This window comes from Dipodomys ordii, unplaced genomic scaffold, assembly GCF_000151885.1.
Source record: "Dipodomys ordii isolate 6190 unplaced genomic scaffold, Dord_2.0 Scaffold234, whole genome shotgun sequence".
NCBI lineage: Eukaryota > Metazoa > Chordata > Mammalia > Rodentia > Heteromyidae > Dipodomys > Dipodomys ordii.
Window position 1 is genome coordinate 1,016,153 of NW_012267450.1, and position 16,763 is coordinate 1,032,915.

The 16,763-nt window shown below is 38.7% G+C and overlaps 1 protein-coding gene across 2 annotated transcripts; it reads right to left on the minus strand.

Moving 5' to 3' along the window:
- Window positions 1-935: 935 nt before the first annotated feature.
- On the minus strand, window positions 936-7,352 carry Sec61g (Sec61 gamma subunit). 2 transcript variants are annotated; one of them, XM_013035965.1, is made up of 4 exons: window positions 7,268-7,352; window positions 5,417-5,519; window positions 4,014-4,116; window positions 936-1,114 (listed from the first exon to the last, which is right to left on the minus strand). In XM_013035965.1, exons 2-4 carry the CDS (start codon window positions 5,508-5,510, stop codon window positions 1,105-1,107), a joined length of 207 nt encoding a protein of 68 aa, XP_012891419.1. In that variant the 5' UTR covers window positions 5,511-5,519; window positions 7,268-7,352; the 3' UTR covers window positions 936-1,104. The 2 variants fall into 2 exon arrangements, with proteins under 2 accessions (XP_012891419.1, XP_012891420.1); XM_013035966.1 differs by having other exon boundaries at window positions 5,417-5,516; window positions 7,264-7,287.
- Window positions 7,353-16,763: the final 9,411 nt, after the last annotated feature.

Below are 16,763 nucleotides of genomic sequence, written 5' to 3' on the forward strand. Positions count from 1 at the left end.
TTTTTGGGGTTTTTTTGTTGGTTGTAGGGTTTGAACTTTGGGCCTGGGAGCTGTCCCTGCACTCTTCAGCTCAAGGCAAGTGCTCTACCACTTGAGTCACAGTGCCACTTGCGGTTTTCTGGTGGTTAACTGGAGATAAGAGTCTCACAAGACTTTCCTGCCAGGCTGGCTTTAAACCAGCCTCCTGAGTAGATAGGGTTACAGGGGTGAGTCAGCATACAGCTTCACTTCTGAGTTTTAACCATAATTTTCAGGAAGCTTTCTGAAGTAGTACCTTCACATGTTTACATAAGCTGTGTAACCAAACTAATACTCTATTCTCAAAATCTTTATCATATAATATCCTTCACTTGCTGCCTACATCACAGATTATACAGCAGATACTATATAATTTGGATGTGTCCCTCCAAAATTCATGCTGAAACTTAATCTCCAATGCAACAGTGTTAACAAGTAAAGACTTTAGAAAGCAAATAAGACAGGAGGGTTCCTCCCTTGTGAGTGGGATTAGGACCGCTACAAAAGGTTTCCAGGCACTGAGGCTGCTTCTTGTTCTTCCCTCCCATTGGCCACATAAGGACACAATAAGGTATCAAGATCAGGCCCTCACCAGACACTGAGCTTGATCAAACTTTACATCTAAATCTTGAACCACCATCTAAAATTGTGAAAAAGAAATCTCTATTAAACTACCAATTACTGTCTGAGGTATTTGTTATAGTGCACAAAGACAGAGAAACACTACCAAGGTACAGTATTTTCAGATATCTCAATTCCCCTATAAACCAAAATTCCAATATTTCAATTTCTCCTATAAACCAAAATTCTCAAAAGAGAGAGAGAGAGAGAAGGAAAGAAAGAAGGAAAAGAAAGAAAGAGAGAGAGAAAGAAAAGAAAGAAAGTCAGTTTTCTATGATTAAAACTTCATAAACATCTGTGATGGAAAAAATTTATTTCAAAATTAATTTAGGAATAGAAAACATCTTGGAAGGGGGATAAAACCAGAAAAAAACACCAAGAATTTAGATGAATGTTTACTTCGCGAGCTTCTCAAACCCTCACTCACTCACTAATCCCCATGATGAAATTGTCTCCAAAGTGGATTCAGCCACCCCTGTAAAAAGAGAGAAAACATGTCACCTGAGGCAGAGACTTCAATAATGATTGGCAATGCAACATTATGGAGCCAAAGCCAGTTATTTGAAAACCATATCCAACTTTCCCCCAAGACAGCATTAAAAAGTGGCACACTCAACAATTAAATCTTGGAACAGAAAAGACTCTGAGTTATGATAGAGTCTCAGAAGCAGATGTATTTTAAAACTCATAATGTTCCTTTGGGAAGTATCACGTGACACAGTGTAGTATGTCTTTTAGATCATGATGTGAATTGCATAATAGGATAGTGTGATGAAAACTGTTCAGTTTGATATTAACAAACTGAGGAAAAAGAGTTGAGACAAAAATACTAGTTCTCAATAGTCACTCAAAAACCTAGTTTAATCATAACAAAAACAAAAGCAAGCTTTTCTACAGACCTTCTGCTTTTTAAAATATAAACACTAAAGTAATACTGTCAAATGTACATACATTTTAATACTACAATGCTAAATAAGCAAAAGAAAAAAAATCCCTCTATGCTAGGTGGCAATATATATTTTGTTGCTAGTATTTTAACTATATTAAATTGTGTAGTCCTAACTGAAAGACCAGAAAATACTTAACTTCTTTAAATTATTACATACTGGGTATTATTTTTGACTTCTGTAATTGTAAAAGGAAAGTATAAAGAAAAAAATGTGCTAACAATTCAACTCAATGATAAAGTCTATAGTTGTATTTAATGTGCCACCATCTCCAAATGATTTAAACAGAAATTTATGCTTTACCAAGTAGGAAAAGATTTCTTTTGATTTTGTAACTATCATAGTATATAATGAAAAGTATACATTTTCTGTGGCTTTCTTACAAAATGTCTGATTTTCAAGCAATTCTTAAGCAATAAAAAAGTCTAACTACAAGAAAGTTTTCTGAACAACTTCGTAAATGTTTCAAATGCTGCTCTGCCACTTACAGGCCATGTAACTTACATTGCTTATTCTCTCTATGCCTCAGTTTCTTCTGAGCATTAAATGAGTTCAGTCACATTAAGCAAGAATATTCTCTGGCCTAGGATTAAGTGCTTACTGCTTCAATATTCTATCCAAAGACTAGCTATTACTATTGCTATTATTACCACTAGAAAAAAAACAAGGTTTGTAAAGATTGTGGTTTAATTCAATACTCTGTGGTTTTAACAGACTTGAGGGTAGAAAACTAGGTTTTACCAGAAGTATATATTCTAGGGGCTGGGAATGTGGCTTACTGGTATGGTGCTTGCCTAACATGCATGAAGCCCTGGGTTCGATTCCTCAGTACCACATAAACAGAAAAAGCCAGAAGTGGTGCTGTGAATCAAGTGGTAGAGTGCTAGCCTTGAGCAAAAGAAGCTCAAGGACATTGCCCAGGCCCTGAGTTTAAGCCCTAGGACTTGCAATTTTAAAAAAAGTATGTATTCTAGAAGTAAAGGACTTGCAATGAAAAAAAAAAAAGTATGGATTATAAATAACCAAACAGGCTTGCTTCAGAACTCATAATCTTAATATGGCAGTCAGTCAATGATGTCTGGCAAGAGAGATAAAAATATAGTGCCAACTGAAGGTTGGGGAAAGAAAACTGTTAGGCTGCTATGTTATACTGGAGGGCAAAACTAAGTGAGAGCAATGACTAGTAAACAAACTCCATGTCACTAAAGCATATGGAGTGGGAAGCAAGAAGAGCTGACTAGAAGAGGTTTTTATGCCACTTCTTTCTTACTGATTAGGCAATTGTAGTCCAGTGGTAGTCTCCGTTTTCTGAATTCTACTGCCATATTCTCTACAACATCTCCCAATTCCAGAACTAACATTTCTCATTAGTAACATTAAAAGGGATTTCTGAACTGAGATAGATTTTAATGCCTTGCTTCTTTTCAGCTCTTACTCTTCATGATCCTAAAATGTCACTTTGTGGTACTTTTGCTTAGTAACTAAACAACTTAATTTTACCTGGTAGTAGACATTTTGTCACTGAAAAGGGCACCTCCTCGTACCCACTACCAATAGTTCATTACAGTAACAACTTCAATTCCCAATGAAATCCTTTACTCAGGGCCTTACCTGAATTAAACCATCAATCCAGCCCAAGTAAGAACTATTCCCCTCAAGGGGCACACTAGAAACAGAGAGGTTAAGAAAACTGCCCACAACTCTAACAACTATTAAGTAACAAAAAAGAGACTATGAATGTAGGCAATGTGGTTCAAAGACAGAACTGTCAAAATATTGATATTCACACAGAGCGTATTTCTTTTCCACCTTAAAAATCAACACCATAGTGAATAAAGAAGTGTATTTGAATTCTGGTTCTGTCACTGAATACTTCCTTCACCCTGTAAAGTTAAACTCATAAGCCAGGCACCAATGGCCCGTAATCCTACCTACTCAGAAGACTTGAGATCTGAGGATAGAGGTTCAAAGCCAGCCTGAGTAGGAAAAAGCCTATGAGACTCATCTCTAAGTAACTACCTCAAAAAAGCTAAAAGTGGAGCTGTAGCCCAAGTGGTAGAGAGCTAGCCTTAGCAAAAAAAAGCTCAGGGATAGCATCCAGGCCTTGAGTTCTAGCTTTAGGACCAGAACACGCACACACGCACGCACTTGCCCGTGCGTGCACACGCACACACGCGCACACACACACACTCACATAAAAATTCTCTGAGTCCTAGTTCACAGAGTTGCTGTCAATACTATGTAAGATACAAAAATCTTTTAAGGCACTGGTACCACATAAGACAATAAATATCAATGGACATTAATAGACTCGACTCAATAAACAGATGAGAAAAAATATCTCTGTATTAATGAAACAAATTGTGAATTCAACTGTTTAACATTTTTATTTATTCCTAGATAGTATATTTTATAAAGTTTACTTACACAATGATGTTATTAATAGGGATATGGATCAATTTTACAAAGAAGCCAATGAAGCCCATTATTGCAAATCCTATTGCTGTTGCCATGGCAATCTTCTGGAATTCTAAATGTAAAAAGGCACATTAAGTTTTTTGCATTGTCATTTAAAGTATAGGAGAAAATATTTTAGTGGCATAAACTTATAATGTATACTTTTCCTCACTAGCAGTACACGGTTAAAAAAAAAAAGGTAAACATGTTTGACAGGTTTCTCAATTCCATACTTTGGTAACACACACACACATACACAGTGCATTCTGTTATAGTGATTTCATCAATAGGCCCTGAAAACATCTGTCCATCTCAGCAAATGATCAAACAATCAAAAGATAAAGGATGTAAGATAGGATGAACTGCATGTTTCTTTAAAAATTTAATATAACAATTTTATTGTAATAGTGTATAAAAGCAGAATCATAACTTCTGTGGTACATTAAAAACAAATGATCTAGTGCCAATAGGAAGGCTTGAAGAATCAAATTAAGTCAAGCACAATTTTGTGTAAAGTTTCACAACTGGTATGTTTCATTTTCATTTCTTCAGGGAAGCTTGCTCTGACTACCTACCTAGATTAGTCTCTTACTACCTGGCATATCTTCCCTCATACTTACAAAGGCAGTAATTAACTGTTAATGAGACTACTATACTATAACATGAACAAAAGTAGAAACACAAAAGCATGACAAATAATAAATTTTCAAGCTTGGCAACAAATATATTGCTGGATTCAGGTTTTTTTGTTTGTTTGTTTGTTTGTTTTGGGTCTGGCCGTGAGGCCTAAACTCTGGGCCTGGGCACTGTCCTCAGCTCTTCAGCTCAAGGCTAGCGCTCTACCACTTGAGCCACAGCACCACACTTCCGGCTTTTTTCTTTTTGCTTATGTGGTGCTGAGGAATCGAACCCAGCACCTCATGCGTGCAAGGCAAGCGTTCTACCACTGAGCCACCTTCCCAGCCCCTCACATCAGGTTTTTGTTCCAGGTTCAAGACAGCTCAGAGAGGACTCCAAAGGTTTTTCCAGAGTAGAAATATGAAAGACACTAAAAATTCTAACATCATAAATTATGACAACTTATCTGTGACAGGAAAAATAAGGCCATGATGAACATTTTTAAATTCAAAACAGAAAATCTAGTAACTTTGTACATAAGAAATGACAATGATCTAAAACAATAACGTAAACTAAAACAAATCAGTGAAAGTGTTGACAAAAGTAGTACAATGGTCATTATGTGTATGTGTGTGGTGTGTGTGTGTGTGTTTATTTGTATGTGTGGTGCTGAGGACAGAATCAGGTAATTCTATCACAGAGGTACATCCTAATGGAACCATTACTAAACAGGAAGATGATTAATATGTGATTACCTTTTCTATCGGGTTTGGTGCATCTTTTAACCAGCCGAATTGAATCCTTTACAAACTGCCGACTTGGCTCAACAAACTGCATTACCTGATCCATGATTACCTGCTTAAAAAATTTAAAAAACACAAAATGAGAAAACAGTATTCAATATGTGTGTGTGTGAAAACAGAACTAGGAAAATGAAGGCATGGGTGGGGTTGAGAGAGATGGGAAGGGTTTGGAGATGGTTGCAGATGGGAGAATGAAGAAAGGGGTGACCCTCAGCAAGGTACATTATACTCATAAACTGGCATGCTGAATTGAAACTCCTTTGTACAACTAAAGATAATCTTAAAATTTTTAAGGTATTGTAAAAGAAAAAAAAGAGATACTAACTAGTATTATTTATCATACAAGAATTTGCTGAAGTGATATGAGACCAACCATGAATTCATACCTGACAGCTCATTCCATCTTATGTAACAAAACGAATACTGTAAAATTTGACACTATGTTTGTAAATTCCAGGAAAATGTCAAATATAGTAAGAAAAGCACAGTTTTATCCACGTTATCATTTACAAGGGACACTTTCAATATCACATGTCTGCCTCTATTACAGGGTCAAGTAACAACAACACACCCATTCCCTACCCACTCTGCAATTCTCACTTATCCTTTTTTGTATTTTAAGCGATGCAGAAATCACTAAGTCTAGTGCAGTGAATGCCAACTATGGTGCTGCAAGAATCTAAAATGAATACAAACCTAAATTCCAACTTGAATGTCATTTTAAAAAAATACAGTTTATACAATGTACTTAAGGAAAAATACAATGTGAGGGATGACAGAGACAAGAAAATTTTCAAAAACCAGAGACTGGCTAAACCAAATGGAATCCTTGCCTGATGTGAATATCTAACTATCCAGATTTTTTTCCCCCTGTTTTAATTCCAAACAACCATGGTGTTAAACAAAATTGTTTCACTATTATCTTCGTGATCTACTGCATGGGCACGATTAAAACACAGAGAAGTACTGAAGAAGAAGGAAAAAAAAAACTAGCTAAATCACTATGCAGATTCTGAGACGCTATGAAACGTTCAGGTTTGGGCACACCTGTTGGGGAGGCAGTCGATCGATTCCTTGAACTTTACTACCCGGTTTAAATAGCTTGGAGAGCCGCTGGTATGACAGCTCACTGGGCCAAGCGCTTAGAACACGTAGTGGGAAACATAACCTAAGCTTGAAAGACTTCGGGTGCACAGGGGAGGTTCCTCAAACATTCTGGGGGCGAGGGGGGGGGGCGGTGTTCGCCTGTTTCCCTCAGTGTTTCCCTTTTTGTTCTGGAGCGCTGAATGGTCTTCAAATCCACAGTAGACCAAACGCCGCCCTCCACGTCCCAGACGCTCAACCAACTCTGCAAAGCACCGAGGATCGCGACCGCACAACTCGGACGGGGCCGAGTTCCCCACGGGCGCGCAGCCCAGCGCTGCCATCGGACGGCGTCCCGCAGAAGGCTCTGGAAGCCCCCAGCAAAGAGCCATAACGGGGAAGAGAAGCGGTGGCTCCAGGGGCACAGCGTCGGCCTGGACTTCAGAGACAGCGACCAGGTCCCGAGTTCACAGGAGCGACAGCCGCAGACAGCGGACTCCGCTGCGGGCCTCCCACCCGGGCACGCGGGCGGCCCACCCCGCGCCGGCTCCAGGGTGGTCAGCGGCCACCGGGGGTTTTCCCTCCACCGGAGGCCGTGTGGGGCCAGAAGGTCAACGGCCGGAACCCAGGTCCCACTCTGCCCACCGCCACACCAGCTCGCCCCTAGCGAGGACCCTCGCCCCCCCCAACCCACCCGCAGGGAGACAGACCGTCACCTACCGGGCGGCCAGCCGTCACGCCAGCGACACGTAGCACTAGGGCTGCCGGCGGCCCACCGGAACCGGAAATGCAGACGCTACGCACGGCCCGCCCTCGCTGCTCCGGCCAATTGGGTGGTTCTGCGGAGTCGTCAGTGCGCAGGCGCGAACAGGCCAGCTTGTCAGCCTGTTTTTTTTTTTTTGGAATCAGCTGCAGCAGGGGCGGAGCGTTGAAAGCGTCATGGTGAAGCGTCGAAGGCTGTGGGCGGGGCGACGGGGAACGACTCGTGGAAGCGTCCAAGGATATGGGCGTGACGTCGAGGGTGGTGGGCGGGGCGTGAAGGGCGGTGGGCGGGGCGTCTGGAGCGTCTTGACTTGGCCGTCCCCCTTTTTCTGGAGAGTGACGTTTCTCCGCCCCCCATTTCTGGACTGTCGGTCGGACCTCCTCAGGCCGACCTCAGGCTTTTGGCATAGGCAGACCCTCATCTTTTTGCGGCCTTTGCTGAGTCTGGTATCTTATTGGACCCCAACTAGGGAATCTTCTCAATGGACTCCACTTGAGGAAATGATGGATTTTTCTTAAATCCTGCTTCCTACCATCCTACTTTTGGATCGTGTGTGTGTGTGTGTGTGTGTGCGTGTCCTTGCTGTACACTCTTGTTGTGTGTCCATAATATTGTTGATGAATGAGGCTGATAACAATATGATAGAATGCATGACCGATCTAATTGAAAACAACCACTCCCCTGCGCTGTCAATCATGGAAATACGCTGGAACAGGGGCCATCATTTTGAGTACTCTAGGTATGCGTGAAATAATTATGCTATTGACATAGTGCCTCTGCTTTGCAGGAAATATTATAAATCCAGGCATTTGGTGACTGGTGAGCCCACCAACAGGACAACTTAGGCGCTTGGAATAAATCATTCTTGGTACAATTATTGTTTGAGCCCTTAATGTGTTTAATGCACTGCTGCGTGTTGTAAATAAGCCCAAGATGGTGTGCCATACCCTTTTGGAGTGTATGGCCCAGTAAGGGAATCTACCATATACAGAGGTATAGGTTGAGGTAATGACTGAGTCTGACCACCTACAATACAATGGGACAAGGTATACACAGTAACTATGTACAATATATAGAAACTTTAAAATACATGTTCCTGACCCCTTAACCACAATGTATTTAACCAATATCTGGAATTTTCTGGGTTAGATGTTTACATTTACATACTGAGGTTTAAGAACCACTAAGAATTCTCATATCTCCCTAGATACAATGCACTCTCAGCTTCCTCTGAATCCCTATGTGTTTCTTCAGATACCCTGGTTATTTATGTACCATCATCAGGATAAGAGAGGTCAAGAAATATCTAGAACCTGGGCTTTGAGTTGTTTTACTTTACTTCATACCCACCATATCTTGCAGTCAGTAATTCTGTGAAACAGGTATTGTCTCCGGCATTTTGCTTTGACATGCAACACAAAACTATTAGTCACACCAAAACTATTAGTCACACCATTTTTCCAACACATTTCCATCTTGCCTTAGGATATTTCACCTCATCTTTGAGAATTATTAGACAGAAGAGCCAAGTCAGACAATGCCATTCAGGAACTCAACCTCCAGTAGATACATGTCATCCTACTTTGTCCAATGTATGGAATCTACAACACCAAGAACAAAGCCTGTATAAATTGTGGATTTTAGGTGATTATTAGGTGTCAATGTAAATTCATCAGTTGTAACAAACATTCCATTTGGATAAGAACTTTTGATCATATGTCAGGGTAGTGAGTGAGTACCTAGGAGTTCTCTGTATGTTTTTCAGTTTTGCTTTGAACCTAAAACAAAGAAATAAAGCCTTGGGCTGGGAAGGTGGCTCAGTGGTAGAGCTCTTGCCTTGCATGCCTGAGGCCCTGGGTTCGATTCCTCAGCACCACATAAGCAAAAAGAAAAAAGCTAGAAGTGGCACTGTGGCTCAAGTGGTAGAGTGCTAGCCTTGAGCTGAAGAGCTGAGGGACAGCGCCCAGGCCCATTGTTCAGGCCCCACCACCGGACTCCCCACAAAAAAAGAAAGAAAGAAAGAAAGCCTAAAAGGATTCAAATCATGCAATGATTTTTCTGACCAGTCTTAAACTAGACATCTACATTTAAATAAAAATATTACTGAAAATCCCCAACTATGGAGGATTATGTTAAACAGCATATTTGTATAATGATACATAGGTTAAAGAAGAAACCAAAAAGGAAATTTGAAAATAATTTGAACTGAATGACAATGAAATTACAATATATCATTACTGCCAGACACTACCACACATACTCAAGAATGCTTGAATGTGCAAAGTATAGCAATTCAGATTTGTGTAAAAATGTAACTAGAAACCCCATACATGGTTACGTGTGTAGAATGGTATACTACTCTTGAAGAAAAGGTTTCCCAGTTTGTCATAAAGCATATAGCACCTGATACCCACAATTTCAGTTCTGATTACTTACTCAAAAAATAAAAAATTTACAGCAATGTTTATAACAGCTTTATTCATAGTAGCAAAATAAAGCCCTAAACAGTAGGATTGGTAAAGATGTAAGTTTGGTAAAGATGTAAGTATAGTGCCACAGTGGAATACCACTCCATGATTGAGAAGGGAACAAAAGAGCTATTTAAACCAACAGTGATGGATATAAGAAAATGGGCGGGTGCTAGGGGCTCACATAATCCTAGCTAGGAGGTTGAGAACTGAGGATAGTGGTTCAAAGCCAGGCTGAGCAGGAAAGTCTGTGAGATTCATATCTCCAATTAACCAACAAAAGGCTGGAAGTAGTGCTGTGGCTCAAGTGCTGAAACACTAATCTTCAACACAAAAGCTCAGGAACAATGCCCAGGCCCTGAATTCAAGACCAGGGCCAACCCAAAACAAATTGATTCACCTTTTGTTTCCTCTGTGTGTGTGGGAGGAGGGGGGAGAGAGAGAAAGGAGAGGGAGAGGAAGGAAAGAAGGAAGGGAGGGAGGGAGGGAGAGAGGGAAGGAAGGAAGGAAGGAAAGGAGGAAGGGAGGGAGGGAGGGAGGGAGGGAGGGAAAGAAGGAAGGGAAGGGAAGGGAGGAAGGAAGGAAGGAAGAAAGGAGAGAGAAAGGAAAGAAAGAAAAATGGAAAGAAAGACAAGAAACAAAAACAAGAAATAAAGAAAAAGATTGAATGGAGGAAGCTTTTACAAAAGTGCACACTGCATTATTCCATTTATAGGCAGTTCTGTCATGGCACATACATGGTAGCAAAAATAATCACAAATGATAACAGTGCTTACCTCTGGGAAATGAACAGAGGAGCACAGCAAGGCTTGGAAGTGAAAGTAATATTCTGTAATTTGACAAGGACTAAGGTTATGAAGGTGTCTGAGTCATTATGGGCTGCTATAACAGACTATAAAAAGTGGATGATTAAAAGACAATGTTTATTTCTCATGGTTTTGAAGGCTGAAAGTTGGGAGATCAAAGTACCCACCTGGTTCAAGTCTTGGCACAGGCTCTTTTAGTGGTTTACAGATGACAGCATTTTATCCTCACATGGTGAAAATGAATGTATAAGAGTTATCTTCCTCTTACAAGTACACAAAGCCCCATTGTGAAGACTTCATCATCATAGTCCTGATGTCTTTACCTATGACGCAACTGATTTGCATTATGGTAAGTCATGGTAAGGTTCAACATGGGAATTTTGGAAGAAAGTATCAGTTCATAGCAAATAGGACTTTTCCATTCCGTACATTCCACCTCACAAAATAAAAAATTGTGGAGCAAAGTCTGAGCTCCAGTTGAATGAAACTACTGACCTATTTAGGAATGAAATTTATCAAGGTCTACAACTTCATTTGATTTAAAAAGTAATTTTGTGGACAGATAAAAGTACTGATAAGTGATAAAACTGATCACAACTCATAGTTGTTGGTGTATGACTATTCACAGAATAGATTCTCTCTTTGAAATTTTATGATACAAAAAGATCGATGCAGATTAATAAAGTTATAAAAAATTCATTTTGACATGAGTAAGGATGATTGCAAACCAAATGCATACATAGCAGAAATTTCAAATTACTTAATTTAAAAGTATTGATGAAATGATGTTGAGATTAAAAGCTGAGTTGATGTTCCATTTATAGTCTTGAATCCCCACCTAAAGCAAGAAATGTTAAAGAAAAAGAAAAGGATCTATGAAGAACCAAGATCTCCAATGCAACTACCTTTTATGGTATATATTACTTCACTGGTGTCATGCAAAAAAAGGTAAACTGACACACAGATATGATGTATAATATACATGTAGTTGAAGTGTTATAAAATTATGAAAACAATAATTGTTTCCCAGGAAAAATTAAGACTAGACATAGACACAAATATAAAGAGAATATTTTATAGCTAATGTGATCAGGCCAAATAAAGTTCCTCTTTCTCACATCTTTTGAAAATGAAGTGGCATTTTTAGTACTAGGAAAAATTGTTCTCTAATTTTGTCAAAGCATAATAAGTAGAATATGACCACGGAGTGCCCCAAGAGATTTAGATAGCATGTGCTATGTTGCCAATTCCAGTAAACCTTTTTCTTTGATTCATCTTGAAAGATTTTGGTGCATTCTTCATCATTTTATTGATAAAACAATAAAGATTATGGGTCTGAGTCTGCCCTAATGGACTTCTTTTCCTGTATATCATTAGGAGTTTTTAACTGCCCCAACACATACAAATAAATGGTAATTAATAGTGTGTTCATATTTTGCAATCATTTCCAACATAAATTTTATGACGTATTCATCACTTAGAAAAGAAACTCCATAGAACCAGTGGTAGTCATTCCTGGTTTTTTTCCCCTATGTCTCTCTCCCCAGATTGCTGTCCCCTAACAACCTAAATTCCTTTTGGTGCTAGAGATCAAACCCAGAGCTTTGTTTATGCTAGCAAGCACTATATAACTACATCCACAGGCAAGGGCTCATTTTTTAAAAATTCCTCCTACTCATCTGTAATTACTATCTTTCAAATAACAGCTCCTTATTCTTCCTATCCCTCCCAGCTTCACTAACCATTTTACTATCTCATTCATTGAGATCAACTTTACTAGATGTCATCTGTGAGTGAGTTTATACAGTATTTGTTCTTTCTATGTCTGGCTTATTTCACCCAACATAATGTATTTCCAGTTCTTCAGTGTTACCACAAATAATAGAATTTCATTTCTTTTTATGGGCAAATAGTATTCCATTGTGCATACATACCACATTTTAAAAAATCTATTCATCTTGTTTCTGCTTTGTGAACTGGGTTGTATAAACAGGAAAGTATACATCTCTAGCGTACTGATTTTAATGGTACCACCACTTGGAAGATAGCTTGGCATATTTGTTGCAGTCTTCCATACCATCTAGCAACTACATTCCTTAGTATTAAATAAGAGGACAGTTTATACTGACACATAGATACCTACAACTGATTTCAGCAAATTCATTATTACCAGGCCTTGGAGGCAAATATGATGCCTTGTAATAGATGAATGATTAAATGGTACATCTAGACAACATAATGATACTAAATGCTAAAAAAAATAGGTGATCAAGCCACGAAAAGATACTGAAAAGATGAAATTCATATTGCTAAGTAAAAGAAGAATCTACTTTGAAAAGACTTCATAATGGGTGATTCAAACTAGATTGCATTCTGGAAATAGCAGAACTATAGTTAGTAAAAAGATTAGTGGTTGACATTGAGACCAAGGAAGATACTCTTAGGAGAGGAACAGAAAGGTGAAATGCTTATGTGCATTTGACCACACAAAATAATATTTATCAAAATGAACTCAGGAAATGGAAACAAGAGGGCTTTTTCTTTTTTTTGTTTTTGTTTTCTTTTTCTTCTGTTCATTCATTTATATGTCCTTGGGAGTATAAAGGGAGGCACAAAAATGGAGGTACGTAGGAAATTTCAAACAGTACCTGGGAAACCTAGTGTTTCTCCTACCTCTTCCTGTAATATTTTCATGGTTGAGGTCTTTAATGATTTAGAATTGACTCTGGTGCACCATGTTATATAAGGTTCTAGCTTCAGTTTTCTACACTTGGATAGCCAATTTTGCCAGCACCATTTGTTGAAGAGGCTATCTTTCTTACAACCTGTGTTTTTGGCTCTCTTATCAATAAATATTAGGTGACTATATGTTTGTGGGCTTATTTCTGGGTCGTCTATTCTGTTCAATTGGTTCTCAGACCTATTCTTGTGTCAGTACTAAGCTGATTTTATTACTATGGCTTTATAATAGAGTATGAAATTCAGTATTGATATTCCTCCAGCACTGTTCTTCCTGCTAAGAATTGTTTTTGCTATTCAGCATTTTTTTAAATTCCATATAAATTTTAGGATTTCTTTCTCTATTTCTTTGAAGTAAGTTACTGGGATTTTGCATTGAATTTGTTATTTGCTCTGGGCAGCAGTGCCATTTTTATTATGTTAATTCTTCCCATCCAAGAGCATGGGAGGGTTTTTCCATTTCCTTCAATCTGCCTCAATTTTTTTTCAGATTTTTAAAGTTTGTACAATAAAGGCCTTCACTTTTTTGGTTAGGTTAATTCCTAGTTTGTTTATTTGCTTTTAGGCTATTACAAATGGAGCTGCTTTTGTTATTTCAGTCTCACTCTTCTCATTGTTGGCATACATAAAATCTACTGATTTTTGTAGGTTGATTTTTTTAACTACTTTGCCAAAGTTTTGGATCAACTCATATTAGTTTGGGTGAGGAATCTTTAGGATAGTTTTAAAACACTAGGCATAGGTTGAAACTTCCTAAGATCCAGAATTACAACAAATCAAAGAAAGACTAGATACATAGGATTGCAGCCAACTGAAGCACATCTACACAGCAAAGGAAAGAGCCAACAAGATAACTAGAAAACCTTCAGAATGGGAGAAGATTTTTACGAGCTTTACATCAGACAAGGGTCTCGTATCTAAAATATACTTAGAGCTCAAAATATTAACCCCCCCAAAATAAGCCCTCAAAAACTCAGCAACACAATAAATAAATGGGGGTAAAGACTGAGAGACTTCTTACAAGATGAAGTATGAATGGCCAATAGACACATGAAGAAATGTTCGATATCTCTGGCCATAAAAAATGCAAATCAGAACAACATTGCAATTCCACTTCACCCCAGTTAAAATGGCCATTATCAAGAAAACTGACAATAACCAGTGCTGGAGGGGATGCAGACAAAAGGGAATGCCTTGTTGGTAGGAGTATAAATGTGTTCAACCACTCTAGAAAACAGTGTGGAGGTTCCTCAAAAGACTACACATAGAGCTCCCTTATGACCCAGCAATCCCACTGCTGGACATATATCCAATTGACCATAAACCAAGCTACACTAAAGCCACCAGCATGATCATGTTCATTGATGCATTGTTTACCATAGGTAAGACATGAAATCAACCCAGATGCCCCTCAGGGCACAAACAGAGCAAGAAAATGTAGTATATATACACAATGAAATTCTACTCATCCATCAGAAAGAATGATATTGAACCAATCATAAGGAAATAGGAAGACTTGGAAAAAAAATTGTACTAAGTGAAGTAAGACAGATCCAAAGAAACATACATTGCATGGTTTCTCCCATTTACGGTAATTAGAATGTGCCTATAAAGTAAACACACTGAATGATTAAAAAACATACTGGGACAAGATAAATTATACAGGTCTCTAGACATTCACACACTGAGTCAAAAGGAGGGTTTGCATTGCAACGGATCTCAAAGGTTCAATAGCTGTGTGCATATGATCCTATAAAATAAGATTTGTTAAATAAACTCCAAGAAAAGGAAACAATATTGTTGCTGTTGTTGTTGTTTCTGTTGCTGCTGATTTTGTTTTCTTTTTCTTTTTTTGTAGATAGTATGTGGAAAATGAACTGTACATCTTGTGAGTGGGATGGGAGGGAAAAACTGGGAGAGAGCAAGGGAAAGAGAGACATGGTTGAAGAATTGTACTCATGACCTGATTCCTGATGAACTGTAATTCCTGTGAATATCATCTCTACAATAACAATGAAATATATTTAAAATGGAAGGGCAAATGGGGAATAAATGCAGCAGTTGTTCTCTCTACACTAGGTTGAAAATGAACTCTACAACTTGTAGGTGAGGCCCTGGGTTCGATTCCTCAACACAACATAAGCAAAAAGAAAAAAGCCGGAAGTGGCGCTTTGGCTCAAGTGGTACAGCGCTAGCCTTGAGCTGAAGAGCTGAGGGACAGCGCCCAGGCTCAGAGTTCAGGCCCCACGACCGGACCCCCCAAAAAAAGAAATGTACTCTTTATCTGATTTACATAACTGTAACTCCTCTGTCCATCACCTTTATAATAACAATAAAATTGTTTAAGTAAATAAACAAAATAATTAGTTAAAAAAAAGATTAGTGGTTGATTGCCAGGACCGGACTTGGAGGGAGAATTACTGAAGCACAAATTTTTAGCGTAGTTCTAAGTTCTGTATGACATTATAGTGGTGGCACATGACATTATATTAGAACTGTACTCTTTGTGCATGTTAGTAACCTTACCATATTAGTTAGCTAAGTACAATAAGCTCTGGTATAAGATATTGTAAGCTGGGAGCCGATGGCTCATGCCTGTAATCCTAGCTACTCAGGAGGCCGAGACCTGTGGATCATGGTTCAAAGCCAGCCCATGCAGGCAAGTCTGTGAGACTCTTTTCTCCAATTAACTACTAGAAAACCAGGAGTGGGACTGTGGCTTATGTGGTAGAGCACTATCCTTAAGCTAAAGTGCCCTGGCCCACAGTTCAAACCCCATGACCAACAGAAGAAGAGGAAGAAGAACAAGAGGAGGAGGAGGAGAAGGAGGAGCAGGAAGAGGAGGAGCAGGAGGAGGAGGAGGAGGAGATATTGTAATAGACAAAGTATGCAGGGAAGATATATAAATAGTTATGATAGTTCTCTACTTTTTTTTTTTGGTAACCTAAACCTACTTTAACAATATTGTAAGTTTAGCATCTACAGGTGATAGAGAGAAATTAGTCATTCCATTGTTTTGTTTCCCTTATGTTTTTCCTTTATGTGTAAAATTGTACTTAAGCAACAATGAGACTCCTGCACTTTTTCCTTCAACTAATCATTTTTGTCAATATTCTGAGTTTAGTACGTTCCAAGACAAAGTAGTTGACCGAGATCTGTTTGGTCCCATTTTAGTTATAGCAAGTTGACTTAGCTGAAGAGGGTAAGTGATCCTGACCCCTCCATTACATTCCACAGGACTTAAATACTGAAATAAGATAGTATCCACTCACACTTTCTTTACATTGTATAGTATATGGAGAATATCATGGGCTGTTTATTCCATAAAGTTCACTTGTTGAAGTTCTAACCCTAGTATCTTAGTAGGTGATTGTGTATTTGGAGACAAGGTCTTTAATTTATTCTTGGAAATTCTATTTTGTGGGACTTCTACTCTATTT

Bases quoted from the DNA above. Each gene is read 5' to 3' on its own strand.
- Sec61g (XM_013035965.1), bottom strand. From the start codon at position 5,510: ATGGATCAGGTAATGCAGTTTGTTGAGCCAAGTCGGCAGTTTGTAAAG. The intron at 4,117-5,416 runs GTAATCACATAT...TTTTACATTTAG, and splicing joins CACCAAACCCGATAGAAAAG to AATTCCAGAAGATTGCCATG.